General features: G+C 40.3%; 1 protein-coding gene across 1 annotated transcript in view; it reads right to left on the reverse strand.

The window, feature by feature from the left end:
- The window catches only part of LOC101896131 (ETS-like protein pointed), a 303,468-nt gene that overhangs the window by 244,968 nt on the left and 41,522 nt on the right, over positions 1-16,978 (reverse strand). Inside the window, exon 3 of the mRNA XM_059132240.1 lies at positions 9,839-9,941. Coding sequence (XP_058988223.1) covers positions 9,839-9,941 — 103 coding nt within the window. The remainder of the gene's footprint in view (positions 1-9,838; positions 9,942-16,978) is intronic.

Below are 16,978 nucleotides of genomic sequence, written 5' to 3' on the forward strand. Positions count from 1 at the left end.
AATTGAAGTCGATTCTTGTATTTTTCTAAAACATATAAATATTTCATAATTCAATAAAAATGCATTTCATTGTCTCACCGAACGATTCATTCATACGTACACAAATTGAATTGCTTGCTCTATGCTAATGCCATGAAATTGTATTTATACCTCAACAAATTAAAAAAAAGCAAGAAACAACCACAAGAACAAGAAGAAAATTATAGAAAATGAATAAATAATTTTATATGCGCCATTCAGTTTACATTTGTATTTGCATAGTTCATTAACTTTTGACTATTAATAACTATAAAAAATAAATGAGTATGTGTGTGTGTTTCTGTCCGCTTGAGTAGTGGAAAATGCAAGCTAAAGAAAAAACCAAAGAAACACTCACAAGATTTATAATAAGAAAATTTTCTGACACTTGGTTAATTTCAATCAAAAACACACCTACTTTTTTGAGTTACAAAACGGTGCGCTATGGCACAGAACACCATTCCCCATCAAACAAGCCATCCATCCACCTATCTCTTCAAACCAATGAGCCAACGAGCCAACCAACTAGTCATCCATCCAACCATTCATTAATCCAATCGTTGGTTTGTGGCACTGTCACACGGGCAACCCACAGTACGATTTACAATTATCAAATGCACCAGCAACAACAAAAACAGGAATATTTAGAAATTATGTAAAAACAAGTAAAAAAACATTAAGTTCGGCCGGGCCAAACTTTTAATACCCTCCACCTTAGGGTAAAAGAAACATTAGAAGAAATGTGGCAAAAACCATTAAAATGCCGATTATGGGGAGGTACCGTTATATGGGGGCTATACCAAAACGTGGACCTATAATTACAATGTTTCGCTACCGGTGCTGGAACCCATTATGACCCACAAATACAAATTTTTAGACAAATCAGTGAAAAAATGTGGCAAAAACCATCAAAATACCGAATATCGGGAGGTACCGTTATATGGGGGCTATATCAAATTATGGACCTATAATTACAATGTTTCGCCACCGGAGCTGGAACCCATTATGACCAACAAATACCGATTTTCAGACAAATCCGTGAAAAAATGTGGTAAAAAAACTAAAATACTAAATATCGGGAGGTACCTTTATATGGGGGCTATACCACAACGTGGACCTATACATGAAATGTTTTGCCACACGCTCAGGGACCCGCTATGACCTACAAATACCAATTTTAAGACAAATCCGTGAAAAAAATGTGGCATAAATCATCAAAATACCGAATATCGGGAGGTACCGTTATATGGGGACTATACCAGAACGTGGACCGATATATCTCATTTTCAATACTAACCATCCTAGACACAATGCAAATAGCTCTGCTAAATTTTGGAGCTCTACGTCAAATAATGTGGGCTGTATCGTGATTTCAACAGACAGACAGACGGACAGACAGACAGACGGACATCGTTAAATCGACTTAGAATTTTATGCTGATTATGAATATATATACTTTATGGGGTCTAAAACGAATATTTAGGGATGTTACAAACGGAATGACAAAGTTAATATACCCTCCTTTCCAAGGTGGAGGGTATAAAAATGGCAAAAGTGCAATTTTGCGGGGGACCAAAGAAAGAGGGGAGCAAGAAAGGTATCAATGAAAATAAACAAAAATGGTAGAAAAAAATAAACTTTATTAAAGTGCAATTTTCTTGTGCGTGGTGTCGTCGTCAGACATAGAGGCCTCCTTCGATAACTTGAAAAAGACACTGAAGACAGTTGTGTTCTTGCAAAGAGCACATGCGATATTCTGTACATGTCAAAACCTCCTAAGGGTCATAGACATATTAAAACGTTTTTATTCAGAGATTACATAAATATAAACGGTCTGGCATAGACCTTCAAAAGGCCATTGGGTTCCCATAACAAGGGGTATGGGAATATGGCCTGGGTTTTTGGAAATTTGTAGTAGAAAGATACAAAAAGTTCTTAAAGGCACTGAATATGGTACAATTTTTACTAGGTGAATGGTTAGAATTATAACTCTGTAATTTGTAATGAGGGGCCACTGAGTGTAGCATAGACGTAAATTTTGGAAATTTAGAACTGTAAGTGTACGCAAAGCACCAAAAGCTACTAATTTGGTACAAAGATATCTTCTATGCTCCATAGATGAGTTAAAGGTCTTCTATGGTCTATAGATGAGTTGAAGGTCTTCTATGATCCATATATGTGCTGGCGTTCTTTTTTGTCCGTAGATGAACTGGAGGTCTTATATGGTCCATAGATGAGCTGGAGGTCTTCTATGGTCTATAGATAAGCTGAAGGTATTCTATGGTCCTTAGATGAGCTGGAGGTCTTCTTTAGTTCATAGATGAGCTAGTGGTCTTCTTTGATCCACAGATGAGCTGAAGGTCTTCTAGGGTCCATAGATGAGCTGAATGTTTTCTATGGTCCATAGATGAGCTGGATGTCTTCTATGGGTCTGAAGGTCTTCGATGGTCCATAGAGGAGCTGAAGGTCTTCGATGGTCCATAGAGGAGCTGAAGGTCTTCTATGGTCCATAGAGGTGCTGAAGGTCTTCTATGGTCCATAGAGGAGCTGAAGGTCTTCGATGGTCCATAGAGGAGACGAAGGTCTTCGATGGTCCATAGAGGAGACGAAGGTCTTCGACCGTCCATAGAGGAGACGAAGGTCTTCTACCGCCCATAGAGGAGCTGAAGGTCTTCTACCGTTCATAGAGGAGCTGAAGGTCTTCTACGGTCCATAGAGGAGCTGAAGGTCTTCTATGGTCCATAGAGGAGCTGAAGGTCTTCTATGGTCCATAGAGGAGCTGAAGGTCTTCTATGGTCCATAGAGGAGCTGAAGGTCTTCTATGGTCCATAGAGGAGCTGAAGGTCTTCTACGGTCCATAGAGGAGCTGAAGGTCTTCTATGGTCCATAGAGGAGCTGAAGGTCTTCTACGGTCCATAGAGGAGCTGAAGGTCTTCTATGGTCCATAGAGGAGCTGAAGGTCTTCTACGGTCCATAGAGGAGCTGAAGGTCTTCTATGGTCCATAGAGGAGCTGAAGGTCTTCTATGGTCCATAGAGGAGCTGAAGGTCTTCTATGGTCCATAGAGGAGCTGAAGGTCTTCTATGGTCCATAGAGGAGCTGAAGGTCTTCTATGGTCCATAGAGGAGCTGAAGGTCTTCTATGGTCCATAGAGGAGCTGAAGGTCTTCTATGGTCCATAGAGGAGCTGAAGGTCTTCTATGGTCCATAGAGGAGCTGAAGGTCTTCTATGGTCCATAGAGGAGCTGAAGGTCTTCTATGGTCCATAGAGGAGCTGAAGGTCTTCTATGGTCCATAGAGGAGCTGACGGTCTTCTATGGTCCATAGAGGAGCTGAAGGTCTTCTATGGTCCATAGAGGAGCTGAAGGTCTTCTATGGTCCATAGAGGAGCTGACGGTCTTCTATGGTCCATAGAGGAGCTGACGGTCTTCTATGGTCCATAGAGGAGCTGACGGTCTTCTATGGTCCATAGAGGAGCTGACGGTCTTCTATGGTCCATAGAGGAGCTGACGGTCTTCTATGGTCCATAGAGGAGCTGACGGTCTTCTATGGTCCATAGAGGAGCTGACGGTCTTCTATGGTCCATAGAGGAGCTGACGGTCTTCTATGGTCCATAGAGGAGCTGACGGTCTTCTATGGTCCATAGAGGAGCTGACGGTCTTCTATGGTCCATAGAGGAGCTGACGGTCTTCTATGGTCCATAGAGGAGCTGACGGTCTTCTATGGTCCATAGAGGAGCTGACGGTCTTCTATGGTCCATAGAGGAGCTGACGGTCTTCTATGGTCCATAGAGGAGCTGACGGTCTTCTATGGTCCATAGAGGAGCTGACGGTCTTCTATGGTCCATAGAGGAGCTGACGGTCTTCTATGGTCCATAGAGGAGCTGACGGTCTTCTATGGTCCATAGAGGAGCTGACGGTCTTCTATGGTCCATAGAGGAGCTGACGGTCTTCTATGGTCCATAGAGGAGCTGACGGTCTTCTATGGTCCATAGAGGAGCTGACGGTCTTCTATGGTCCATAGAGGAGCTGACGGTCTTCTATGGTCCATAGAGGAGCTGACGGTCTTCTATGGTCCATAGAGGAGCTGACGGTCTTCTATGGTCCATAGAGGAGCTGACGGTCTTCTATGGTCCATAGAGGAGCTGAAGGTCTTCTATGGTCCATAGAGGAGCTGACGGTCTTCTATGGTCCATAGAGGAGCTGAAGGTCTTCTATGGTTCATAGAGGAGCTGCAGGTCTTCTATAGCCAATAGATGAGCTGGAGGTCTTCTATAGCCAATAGATGAGCTGAAGGTCTTCTATAGCCAATAGATGAGCTGAAGGACTTCTATAGTCCATAGAGGAGCTGAAGGACTTCTATGGTCCATAGATGAGCTGAAGGACTTCTATAGTCCATAGAGGAACTGAAGGTCTTCTATGGTCCATAGATGAGCTGCAGGTCTTCTATAGCCAATAGATGAGCTGGAGGTCTTCTATAGCCAATAGATGAGCTGGAGGTCTTCTATAGCCAATAGATGAGCTGGAGGAGGATGGAAGTATGGCAACAAAACTGGACGAAGGGTGGGAGTTGTTATGTGATGTGCTGCGAAAAAAAAACGAAGTCCCCCAATAGATAAAAGATCCTATAGATAAAAGATAAGTGTAGAAGTTCGCTAAGGGGTTTTATGTATATGAGTTTTCACTCCATGATCTCCAAAGGACAGATAGCCTCTCAAGGATCTTATGAGGAAGAAGGAAGAAATAATGTTTCACTATGCTCCTTTGTTGCACCCAGCTGTGTTTGAATGCACTATTGCTTAGTCAGCGCGGAAAGTCATAAGCCAAACCATCTGCTAGGGTGGGTGCAATGCAATTCAATCATTTTTTATGCCATTCATAATTTCTATTTCTGTAGTGTGTGTTGTGCGAAACGATTAAGTGCGTTTTTGTTTTTACTCGAGGCTCTCGCAGCGGGACAAGAAGGCACAACAACAAAAAACGCAAAAATCAAAACAAACAAAAAAACTTAAAGATACCAAATAAATTACAATATGGTTACAAATGGTCGCATTATACGATAAGGAGGAAGGAGGATGGAAGTATGGCAACAAAACTGGGCGAAGGGTTGGAGTTGTTATGGGGGTGCTGCGAAAAAAAAAACGAAGAAGACAAGTCGAATAGAGAAAAACAACAAATAAAGTAGCAATAAAAACATGAATGCCGCCAATGCACATTTGGAGGAGTTGCAACTTTGCCTGCCGGCTGTCTATCCCACTACTGTTTGTTTGGGATAGTCGGTTGGCCCAACAACTGCAACACTTAAGACTAGAAGTTGCATACACACGCGGAGGAATCCTGCAACAAAAACAAAATAGCGCTGGTGTTTAGGTTTTGTTGTTTTTTTTTTACTTTTTGCTGACAGCCACTTAGAGCTCCTTATGGGCCGGCATGCAAATAAGGTTCTCTAGGCGCGGGCATATTTTTGTTGTATTTGCTCTTTTGTGATTTGTTCATCATCATATTGTTTTTTTTCCTACATATTTTATTTGTTTGATATGGACGTTGTTATTGAATTGTTGTTTTTGTTGCTGGTTGGTTGGTTATTTGACCGGAAATAAACGACGTGACTTTTATTTGATGAAAATTTATACGAACGAACTCAAAGAAATATCCATGAAAACAAATCTGTGAATATTTTTTGATTCAATTGAAAACATGGCTAATCATTTGGTGCCTCCAGCGAATGGCAAAACGAACTGAAGGGAAAAAAGAATTGAAAAGAATATTGGTGACCGCCACGTTCCCATAATTCGATGACCACCCGCCGGCCAAATAGGCATTCCTCAACCACTCAACAGCATATGTTGTGCATTTTGCATATGAAATTTTGATGATTTTAGAATGAATGAATGATGGCTTGGATTGGTTGACAGGTTACAGAAAACTTCATATTTTTTTACAGATTGGCTGTCATGCACTATATGTATATATAAGAAATTATATATTTTTGGAGAATTAAAAACAAACTTCTTCCTTAGAGGCTCTCTAGTGGCCCTGAGTTTATGGACCATACCATAAAATAATTTAAGGTCTTCTGTGGTCTATACAATATTTTGATGCCTCTGGTCTACAGAGGTGCTGAATGTCTTTTATGGTCCACTGAAAATATGGAGATGTTCGAAGATCTATAGAACAGGAGGTCTCCCATGATCCATTGGGGAGTTAAGGTCCATAGATGAGTTGGAGGTCTTCTATGGTATACAAAAGAGCTGGAGGTCTTCTATGGTCCATAGAGGAGCTGCTGAAAGTCTTCTATGGTCCATAAAGGAGCTGCTGAAGGTCTTCTATGGTCCATAGAGGAGCTGCTGAAGGTCTTCTATGGTCCATATAGGAGCTGCTGAAGGTCTTCTATGGTCCATAGAGGAGCTGCTGAAGGTCTTCTATGGTCCTTAGAGGAGCTGCTGAAGGTCTTCTATGGTCCATAGAGGAGCTGCTGAAGGTCTTCTATGGTCCATAGAGGAGCTGCTGAAGGTCTTCTATGGTCCATAGAGGAGCTGCTGAAGGTCTTCTATGGTCCATAGAGGAGCTGCTGAAGGTCTTCTATGGTCCATAGAGGAGCTGCTGAAGGTCTTCTATGGTCCATAGAGGAGCTGCTGAAGGTCTTCTATGGTCCATAGAGGAGCTGCTGAAGGTCTTCTATGGTCCATAGAGGAGCTGCTGAAGGTCTTCTGCTGCTGAAGGTCTTCTATGATCCATTGAGGAGCAGAAGGTCTTCTATGGTCCATTGAGGACCTGAAGGTCTTCTATGGTCCATTGAGGACCTGGTCTATAGAGGAGCTGCTGAAGGTCTTCTATGGTCCATAGAGGAGCTGCTGAAGGTCTTTTATGGTCCATAGAGGAGCTGCTGAAGGTCTTCTATGGTCTATAGAGGAGCTGCTGAAGGCCTTCTATGGTCTATAGAGGAGCTGTTGAAGGTCTTCTATGGTCCATAGAGGAGCTGCTGAAGGTCTTCTATGGTCCATAGAGGAGCTGCTGAAGGTCTTCTATGATCCATTGAGGAGCTGAAGGTCTTCTATGGTCCATTGAGGACCTGAAGGTCTTCTATGGTCCATTGAGGACCTGAAGGTCTTCTATGGTCCATTGAGGAGCTGAAGGTCTTCTATGGTCCATTGAGGAGCTGAAGGTCTTCTATGGTCCATAGAGGAGCTGAAGGTCTTCTATGGTCCATAGAGGAGCTGAAGGTCTTCTATGGTCCATAGAGGAGCTGAAGGTCTTCTATGGTCCATAGAGGAGCTGAAGGTCTTCTATGGTCCATAGAGGAGCTGAAGGTCTTCTATGGTCCATAGAGGAATTGAAAGTCTTCTATGGTCTATGGTTCTATGGATAGATGAGCTGAAGGTCTTCTATGGCCCATAGATGAGCAGAGGGTCTTCTATGGTCCATATATGAGCAGAAGGTCTTCTATGGTCCATATATGAGCTGAAGGTCTTCTATGGTCCATAGAGGAGCTGCTGAAGGTCTTTTATGGTCCATAGAGGAGCTGCTGAAGGTCTTTTATGGTCCATAGAGGAGCTGCTGAAGGTCTTCTATGGTCTATAGAGGAGCTGCTGAAGGCCTTCTATGGTCTATAGAGGAGCTGTTGAAGGTCTTCTATGGTCCATAGAGGAGCTGCTGAAGGTCTTCTATGGTCCATAGAGGAGCTGCTGAAGGTCTTCTATGATCCATTGAGGAGCTGAAGGTCTTCTATGGTCCATTGAGGACCTGAAGGTCTTCTATGGTCCATTGAGGACCTGAAGGTCTTCTATGGTCCATTGAGGAGCTGAAGGTCTTCTATGGTCCATTGAGGAGCTGAAGGTCTTCTATGGTCCATAGAGGAGCTGAAGGTCTTCTATGGTCCATAGAGGAGCTGAAGGTCTTCTATGGTCCATAGAGGAGCTGAAGGTCTTCTATGGTCCATAGAGGAATTGAAAGTCTTCTATGGTCTATGGTTCTATGGATAGATGAGCTGAAGGTCTTCTATGGCCCATAGATGAGCAGAGGGTCTTCTATGGTCCATATATGAGCAAAAGGTCTTCTATGGTCCATATATGAGCAGAGGGTCTTCTATGGTCCATATATGAGCAGAAGGTCTTCTATGGTCCATATATGAGCAGAGGGTCTTCTATGGTCCGTATATGAGCAGAAGGTCTTCTATGGTCCATATATGAGCTGAAGGTCTTCTATGGGCTATGGTTCTATGGATAGATGAGCTGTAGGTCTTCTATGGCCGATGGATGAGCTGAATGTCTTCTATGGTCCATAGAAGAGTTCGAGGTCTTCTATTGTCCATAGATGAATTGGGAGTCTTGTATGTTCGACAAATAATCTAGAACTCGAACATTTTTATCCAAAATTTTCAAATTTCAGCATCCCAACAAGGCTCTTTGAAAAATTCAATATATCTTAATTTTTAGAAATTACACCATTACCCAAAATGTAGAAGGTCACAGGGTATTCCTCTCCCACAAATGTCATAACACGCAAACTCTTTTTCATTGGCGCAGAGAGAACAAAAAACAGAAAAATGTGAATAACAAAAATATCTGTCGCCTTTTTCCTTATCTTATCACCGCTCACTGGCGTTATTTAGTGTCGCAGAGTTTTGTCTTTATTCTGTGTGTTTGGTTGATACACCAAAAACAACAACAACAGCAACTAAAGACAGAGTGTAATGAAATATTCGATTGAAATTGTTTATACTTTTCTATATAGTTGTGTTTTATTTTGAACCAACAACGAAGTAAAAAAAGAAACGAAGGCAAAGCTTCAATGATAAATACCTGCTGAATTATTCATTTATAAGAGGGAGATTGGCAAATTACGGAATTTCTTAGGGCAGACAATAGAATAGAAGAGCTTGATGTCTTCTATTGTCGATTGAAGGCTTAAGGTTTTCTATTGTCAATGGAAGAGCTTGATGTCTTCTATTGTCGATAGAAGGCTTGAGGTTTTCTATTGTCAATGGAAGAGCTTGAAGTCTTCCGCTGTCGATAGAAGAGCTTGATGTCTTCTACAGCCCGTAGAAGAGCCAGAGGTCTTCAATTGTCCGTGGAAAAGCTTGAGGTCTTCTATTGCCCGATAGAAGAGCTTGAGGCCTTCTATTGCCAGATAGAAGAAACTGAGGTCTTCTACTGTCCGTAGAAGAACCTGACGTCTTCTATTGGCTTATAGAAGAGCTTGAGGTCTTCTACTGGCCTATACAAGAACTTGAGGTCTTCCGCAGTCGACATAAGAGGTTTATATTGCCTGATAGAAGAGCTTGAGGTCTTCTATTGTTCCTTTTCTATTTCTCCTTTTAACACTTTTTCCTTTAACTTATTGAGCGACCACCCTTAGGTACCACACACCTTTCCTTCATTGATTTTGCCTGATAATGTTATTCTTTTTTTTCATTTGACGATATTTGACTTAATTAGAAATTGCGCGTGCAAAAATATAACAACATGGAATTCCAAGAACTTCTGACATACCCACAACCCTACCTAATACCCCTGCTCTAAAAATGTAACCTTTGTTAGCCAAATCAAGCAGATACTGCAGCGACGTAGAGTGAATGTGGCACCCCCTAACAGCAAAAAAGCTGGCGCTGTCTGATATCGTTCATTTGTATATGTTCTACCGTTGTATTTTTAATTGTTTTCAAAAACAATGCTACTTTTGTAGATTCGAATGTTATCACAAAGTAAGGCACAACGTTTTTATATTTAAAATGATTTCAATAAAAATAGTGTTGGAAAGGAAAAAAATAGAATTTGGTCTGAGATTTTTATTGGGAAAGAAAAAGAAAATCTATTAGACTTACCTAATGACGCCTCATGATCTGAGATATCCGATATACTGCATATGGGCGGTGGCAAATCCTTCAAACCATCTAGTGGTTCCTCTTTGATGAATATATTTTTGCTCTATAAGAAAAAAAAAAGAAAACGAAGAATGTAAATTCATAATATGGAAAGTCGGGAGATACCGTTATATAAGGGTCATAGTAAAAGGTGGACATATGTAGCCTATTTTCAATACCAATCATTCTAGATATAATTCCAAATCTCAATGCGGTGTCTATCGAACTATCGACGGGAGGACATAGCTAAATCGTCTTAGGATTTTACATCAATCAAGAATACAGGGTGAGATGAAAAAACTTCAACAAACTTCAGACTGCTGTCATTTCTAAGCCATTCGTCTGACAGCTGTTAAAATTATTACAGTGACAGCATTTTTGTAAGAATTTTCCAGAACAAAAGTTATTTGTGATGGAATTCAAGCGTGATAGTCCGATTTCTTTATATTTGTCTCCAGCATTTAAATGTCGAGGATGTGGACGGAAGAAAACATCAGAAGAAATTGTTTGAAAAGTAAAAAAGCTATTTGATCGAAACCCGCGTCGCAATGGCTCGTAGAGAATGGCTGAACATATATACATATATATACCATTCGGCAAATATTGAAATTCTAAAAAATGCAAGAATTTACACCGCAAGAGCTAAAAAGTTGCTTCGCTTGGCCGCAAGTGGTGAACTGCCGAATTTGGTTTTCTCCGATGTGGAAACATTCGTTGTCCAGCAGTTTGTAAACAAACAAAATGATCGTGTTTACTTGCCAAAGAGGTCAACTGAAAATGTGCACCTTCGGCTGGCCACCAGAACTCAAGCGCCGGCCATAGTGATGGTGTGGGCCACCATAACAGCCGATGGTCGCTCTCCGTTTGTATTAATCGACCGTGGCATCAGAATAAATGCCGAATATTATCGCGAAAATATTCTGGAGGGTGTATTAAAGCCTTGAAAATGCAAATATTTTGGCCGCAGACCTTAGACATTCCAACCGGACTCAGCATCATCGCACGCGCCACCCAAAAATGGTTACAAAATGAGGTTTATCGCTTCACTTTCAGCGCACAATGGTCACCAAAATCCCCGGATACCAATCCGTTGGACTATTGTGTCTGGAGTATTTTGGAAAGCAAGGTTGGCAAATACCAAATTGTCGATCACCTCAAGCAAGGGCTTCGCCGGCCAAAATACCGCAGAGCAACATTTAGGCAGTGTCTGACGGTTTCATTGGCCGTTTGAAGGTCATAATTCGTGCCAAAGGTGACCAAATCGAGCAAATCTAAACTAAAATTTGTTGCTATTTCCGACTTTTTTGCTTTCATTCAATAAAATTAAAAAAAGGGAAAAATATGGCGTTTGACTTTGTTGCAGTGTTTTTTATCTCACCCTGTATATTCTATTAAAAGTTTGTAAGTATTTCACCCACGGTCTAAACATTTTTATATTCTCAGTCCTCCTCTCCATTTGTCAAATCAATCCGATGATCCATTCTCAAAATCAAAACATAAATCTCAGCAAACATTAAAATATTGCCAGAACCAATGTTTATGTTTCTTTCAAACCACATCTAGACCTTGACAAAACAAAAGGGGAATAGAAATTTCAAACAAAATAAACATGCAAAACAACAAAAAGCGAAAAGGGAAGAAAGAGACCCAAGAATACCCATTTCATTATTTGTTTATTGAATTGATAATTGTGATATTTGTGAAACATTTATTTGACTATTTTGACCTCCATTATCATAATAAATGACAAGATCGTTAGCAGACTTGTTGTGTGCCCAATATTACCCCCAAAAATCAACACGAACAACAACAACAACAACAATAAGGAAAGACATCAACATTATCATCAGCACGATTTAGCTGTAAAATAGATGAGGATTCCTGACAAGCCATTCATCTATGGACAAAAAGTACGTTTTCTGTCACATCAACCCCTTATAGTCAAAAAAACAATTGGGGGACTCTACACACACACAAACGCTCATTTATTTCTGTCATTCCAACATATAAACAAACATCTATTATGGGAAACATATACAATGACAGTCGCTCGCTCACTCACTCATTCATTCATTCATTCATCCAACCATCCATCCACAATATTAAACAAGTCAAAGATACAATTGAATTTAAGTCCCCCCAAATAATAAAAAGTCATGAATGTCAGCCGCAGTCGGTCGTCTATGACTGTCCGCCCTCTACGTAAAAAAAAAACACACACAACATCAAGCATATGGGCTACCTATCTTCATTGAGATACCCCCTTTCAACTCCTCCACAAAATGGCTCATAAAATTCTCAATGTGTTGATAGTTCTTTTTTTCAGTTGGATGCTGCTGCTGTGATGTTTATCAGACTGAGAATCGGAACAATTCTATCAGCTCTCAACCCAGATGAACTCTTACACTCAATGCGTTTGATGTTCTGATCAACGTGGCGAAGAATATTAAATGAGTTTCGAAACGAAATAAGGAACAGTAGTTACAAAACCCAATTCAAAAAAATATTCTATATACCATATGCTTTGAAAAGGTGGTCGACTTCGACCTCCAGAATGCGTGATAGTGTGATTTCTTTATATTTGGCTGGAAAACAAGAAGTGGCTATCGGTAGAGCACTCCAGCGTTTAAATGTGAATAAATCTTTTGTGTCTCGTACCATCGCCCGTTACCGTGATACTGGTAGCGCAGCCCGAAGTGGACGGAAAAAAACAGCAACATCAGCAGAAATGGTACGAAAAGTAAAGAAGCGACTTGATCGAAATCGGCGTGGCCGAAAAATGGCCCGTGAGCTGAACATATCGCAATATTCCATTCGGCAAATATTGAAAAATGAGCTCGGGGTAAAGCCATTGAAATTCCAAAAGTGCAAGAACTTACACCGCTACAGAAAGAAAATAGACTCAAAAGGTAATGAGTTACTTCGCTTGGCCGAAAGTGGGGAACTGTCAAATTTGGTTTTCGCCGATGAGAAAACATTCGTTGTCCAGCAGTTTGTATACAAACAAAATGATCGTGTTTACTTGCCAAAGAGCTTAGCTGAATATGTGCACCTTCGGTTGGCCACCAGAACTCAAGCGCCGGCCATGGTGATGGTGTGGGCCGCCATAACAGCCGATGGTCGCTCTCCGCTCGTATTAATCGACCGTGGTATCAGAATAAATACCGAATATTATCTCGAAAATATTCTGGAAGGTGTATTAAAGCCTTGGGCATACAAACATTTTGGCTGCAGACCTTAGACATTCCAACAGGACTCAGCACCATCGCACTCAGCACGCAGCACCCAAGAATGGTTAGAAAATAAGATTCCTCGCTTCATTTCCAGCGCACAATGGCCACCAAAATCTCCGGATACAAATCCGTTGGACTATTGTGTCTGGGGTATTTTGGAAAGCAAGGTTGACACTAAAACATATCAAAGTGTCGATCACCCCAAGCAAGCGCTTCGCCGGGGATGGTCCAAAATCCCGAAGAGCAACATTCGGGCAGCGTGTGACGGTTTTATTGGCCGTTTGAAGGCCATAATTCATGCCAAAGGTGACCAATTCAAACAAATCGAAACTTATTCTGAAATTTGATGCTATTTCCGACATTTTTTGCTTTCATTCAATAAAATTTTAAAAAAATGTAAAAATTATGGCGTTTCACTCTGTTGCAGTTTTTTACCCTGTATATCCTTTCTAACCATATGACCGTGGGTATAAAAATTTAGACCGACAAAGTGTAATCCTTTTGCCTTTTATCAGAGTAATGATCATTCAACGATTTGACCATTTATGGGCAGGGTACCCGAAGGAGTGGAGCGATATTACCCGTTTTCACATTTAACCTAGGTCTGATACAAATGTCACATCGTAACGAAGTTAGAATCTAATCCGGATATTTTTCCAAGGCATATTTTGATCATAGGACTAATAAACACTCTCTGATTTTCTTTAAAAAATATATATCTCTAGTGTTGTGGAACCACTGTTTCCCTTTTCATAGATTCCCGCCAGACTTGGAGCCTCATATTTCCAGTCTTACTCATGGATCATACGAAATGACCGTTGTTGCATTGTATGTCAGACAAGCGTACATGCACCCATACATAAAGACAAACATACAAGAACGTTTGTTACACTCATCTATTTAATTGGGTAAAAGTGTATCACATTCTGTATTTTTTATAGATGGTCCGCCTTTTGCTTGATTTTTTTTTTTTTTTTTTTGTAGTTATTGTCGAATTGACAAGAACGACAACCAAAGGAAAACTCATTTGCATGTATGAATATGCGATCCAGTCGAATCACTCACTCATGGTGATAGAACCGAGTCTATGTTCAAGTGAAAAAAGTATAAACAAATTCAATATTTTTTAACACTCCGCCGAAGTGAAACACAAATTGTTTGGCTAGTCCAAGTCCATTGGGGCAGATGATAATGGACGAAGATGATGATGATAATCTCTGACAGTTATAAATAGTAATTTATGACATTTTTACGAGTTGTTGACTTAGATTTAGAAAATGATGACGATGGAGGCTTTGATGGAGATTAGATGTAAGTACAGGGTGAAATAAAAAAAACTGCAACGAAGTCAAACGCCATCATTTTTAATCTTTTTTTTTAATTTTATTGAATAAAAGCAAATAGCATCAAATTTTAGAATAAGTTTATATTGGTTCGAATTGGTCACCTTTGGCACGAATTATGGCCTTCAAACGGCCAACAAAACCGTCACACGCTGCCCAAATTTTGCTCTGCGGTATTTTGGCCCATTCCCGGCGAAGCGTTTGCTTAAAGTGATCCACACTTGGGTATTTTTTAGTGCCAAGCTTGCTTTCCAAAATACTTCAAACACAAAAGTCCAATAGATTGGTATGCGGAGATTTTGGTGGCCATTGTGCGCAATGAAGCGAGTGCGATGGTGCTGAGTCCTGTTGGAATGTCTAAGGTCTGCAGCCAAAATGTTTGTATGCCCAAGGCTTAATATTCGGCATTTATTCAGATGCCACGGTCGATTGATACAAGCGGAGAGCGACCATCGGCTGTTATGGCGGCCCACACCATCACCATGACCGAAGGTGCACATATTCAGCTGACCTCTTTGGCAAGTAAACACGATCATTTTGTTTGTATACAAACTGCTGGACAACAAATGTTTTCTCATCGGAGAAAACCAAATTCGGCAGTTCACCACTTTCTGCCAGACGAAGCTACTCTTTAGCTATTATGAGTCTATTTTCTTTCTGTTGCGGTTTAAGCTCTTGCATTTTTTGGGGTAAGCACATATTGCAATATTTTCCGAATGGAATATTGAGATCTCTTCAGCTCACGAGCCATTTTTGGGCCACTGCGACGCGGGTTTCGATCAAGTCGCTTCTTTACGTTTCGAACCATTTCTGCTGATGTTGCTGTTTTCTTCCGTCCACCTACTTGAAGTCGGGATACGCTATCAGTATCACGGTAACGAGCGATAGTACGAGACACATTCACATTTAATGCTGGAGTGCTCTAACAATAGCCACTTGTGGTTTTCCAGCCAAATATAAAGAAATCCCACTGTCACGCTTGTATTCCATCACGAATAACTTTTTTCTGGAAAATTCTCACCAAAATGGGCGTACTGTCACTGGAATGATTTTAACAACTGTCGGACGAGTGCATAGAAATGACAACAGTCTGAAATTGATTGCAGTTTTTTCATCTCACCCTGTAGTTAGACTATTTTTTAAAGATCTTCTGAAGATACTTCTACACGTAGAGGATCTTTTGAAAAAGACTTATTTGAGCTCTTCCTCAATATACGGCCTTTTGAAATTTTTTGTCCTTCTGAAAGTATTTTATTATTTTATTTTCTCAAGAAGCTCTGCTACTTAAAGAATTTCTTTTGGAGAACTTCAGAAGGTCTTCTATCTAAAAAATAAATTTCTGTACAATATAGATGTCTTATATCTTTCCTTAAGAGGATCTTTTGGAGAACTTCCCTAATAGAAGTCTTTGTAGGTCTTCTATTCAGAGAGTCTTTCTAAAGATCTTTTGCTAATCTCTATGTTTTAGAAGAGACCTTTCAAACTTCTTCCTTCTTTAATAAAATGTTCTGTATGTCTTCAATATTAAGGAAGTCTTCTATATATAGTAGCCATTTTGGAGACAAAGAGTAAATTCTGCAAGGCTTTGTTCACAAAAGGCATCTAGAAAGTCTTCTAATATTTAGAGCTTTTCTATTCATAGACCGAAGACCTTTTCTGTAGGTCTTCTATAGATCGAATACCTCTTCTGAAATTTTACCGGAGATCTTCTTCAGAGCAAGCAAAACTTTGTAGGTCTTCTATAGATAGATATTCTACCGGAGTTCTTCTTCTTTCACGGACCTTCTCGAGCGAAACAGAAAAAAAAGCAACTCAATTTTTTGATGTTGCTCGAATATGAGTTTGCATATTTTCCTTGGTTTTGAGTGGGAGCAAAATTCGTTCAAAATCGAGCAGATTCTACTCTTACCGAGCACTCTTTTAGTTTTTGTTATACCGGTGTTGTATTTGTGTGTTTGTGTATTTTTCCGCTTTTTCCACTCATTTTCACTCTTAGATAAAACTCTCTCCGTTTTGAGCGATTCTACTCTCGCTCCAATTTTTTCAAACAGGAGTACTCCCACACAAAACAAAATACTGAGGAGTAGACACCGTAAAAAACTCCCATTCTTCGAGCAGAAAATTAGCAAATATGTGCTCTGATAGCGATCCTTTGTGTTCTTGAAGGACTCATTCGAATTATACTTTCTTTTGGGTCGTTTCGAAAACATATCAGAGAACACCGCCAGTTGGTAGTAATATATTATGATACGCGAAATATTAAATTCCCTGAGAAACAGGCTACATTATTCCGTCCCAAACTTTCCCTAGTTTACAGACCCCCGAATCGTAGACTGAAAACTTCCTTCACAATATTCGTGAACAAACTATCGAAGTCCTTGAATATCATGCTCTTATAAAAATTGTGTATAATTTAGCCACCTCAGTCATCATAGAAATCAGTCTAAAAGTTGTTGGAATTTCAATATCAAAAAGGCAACAGTCTACTTTTAATAAAAAAAGATGCAACATTTCCACTGAACCCT

Source organism: Musca domestica, unplaced genomic scaffold (assembly GCF_030504385.1).
Source record: "Musca domestica strain aabys unplaced genomic scaffold, Musca_domestica.polishedcontigs.V.1.1 117, whole genome shotgun sequence".
NCBI classification, from domain to species: Eukaryota; Metazoa; Arthropoda; class Insecta; order Diptera; family Muscidae; genus Musca; species Musca domestica.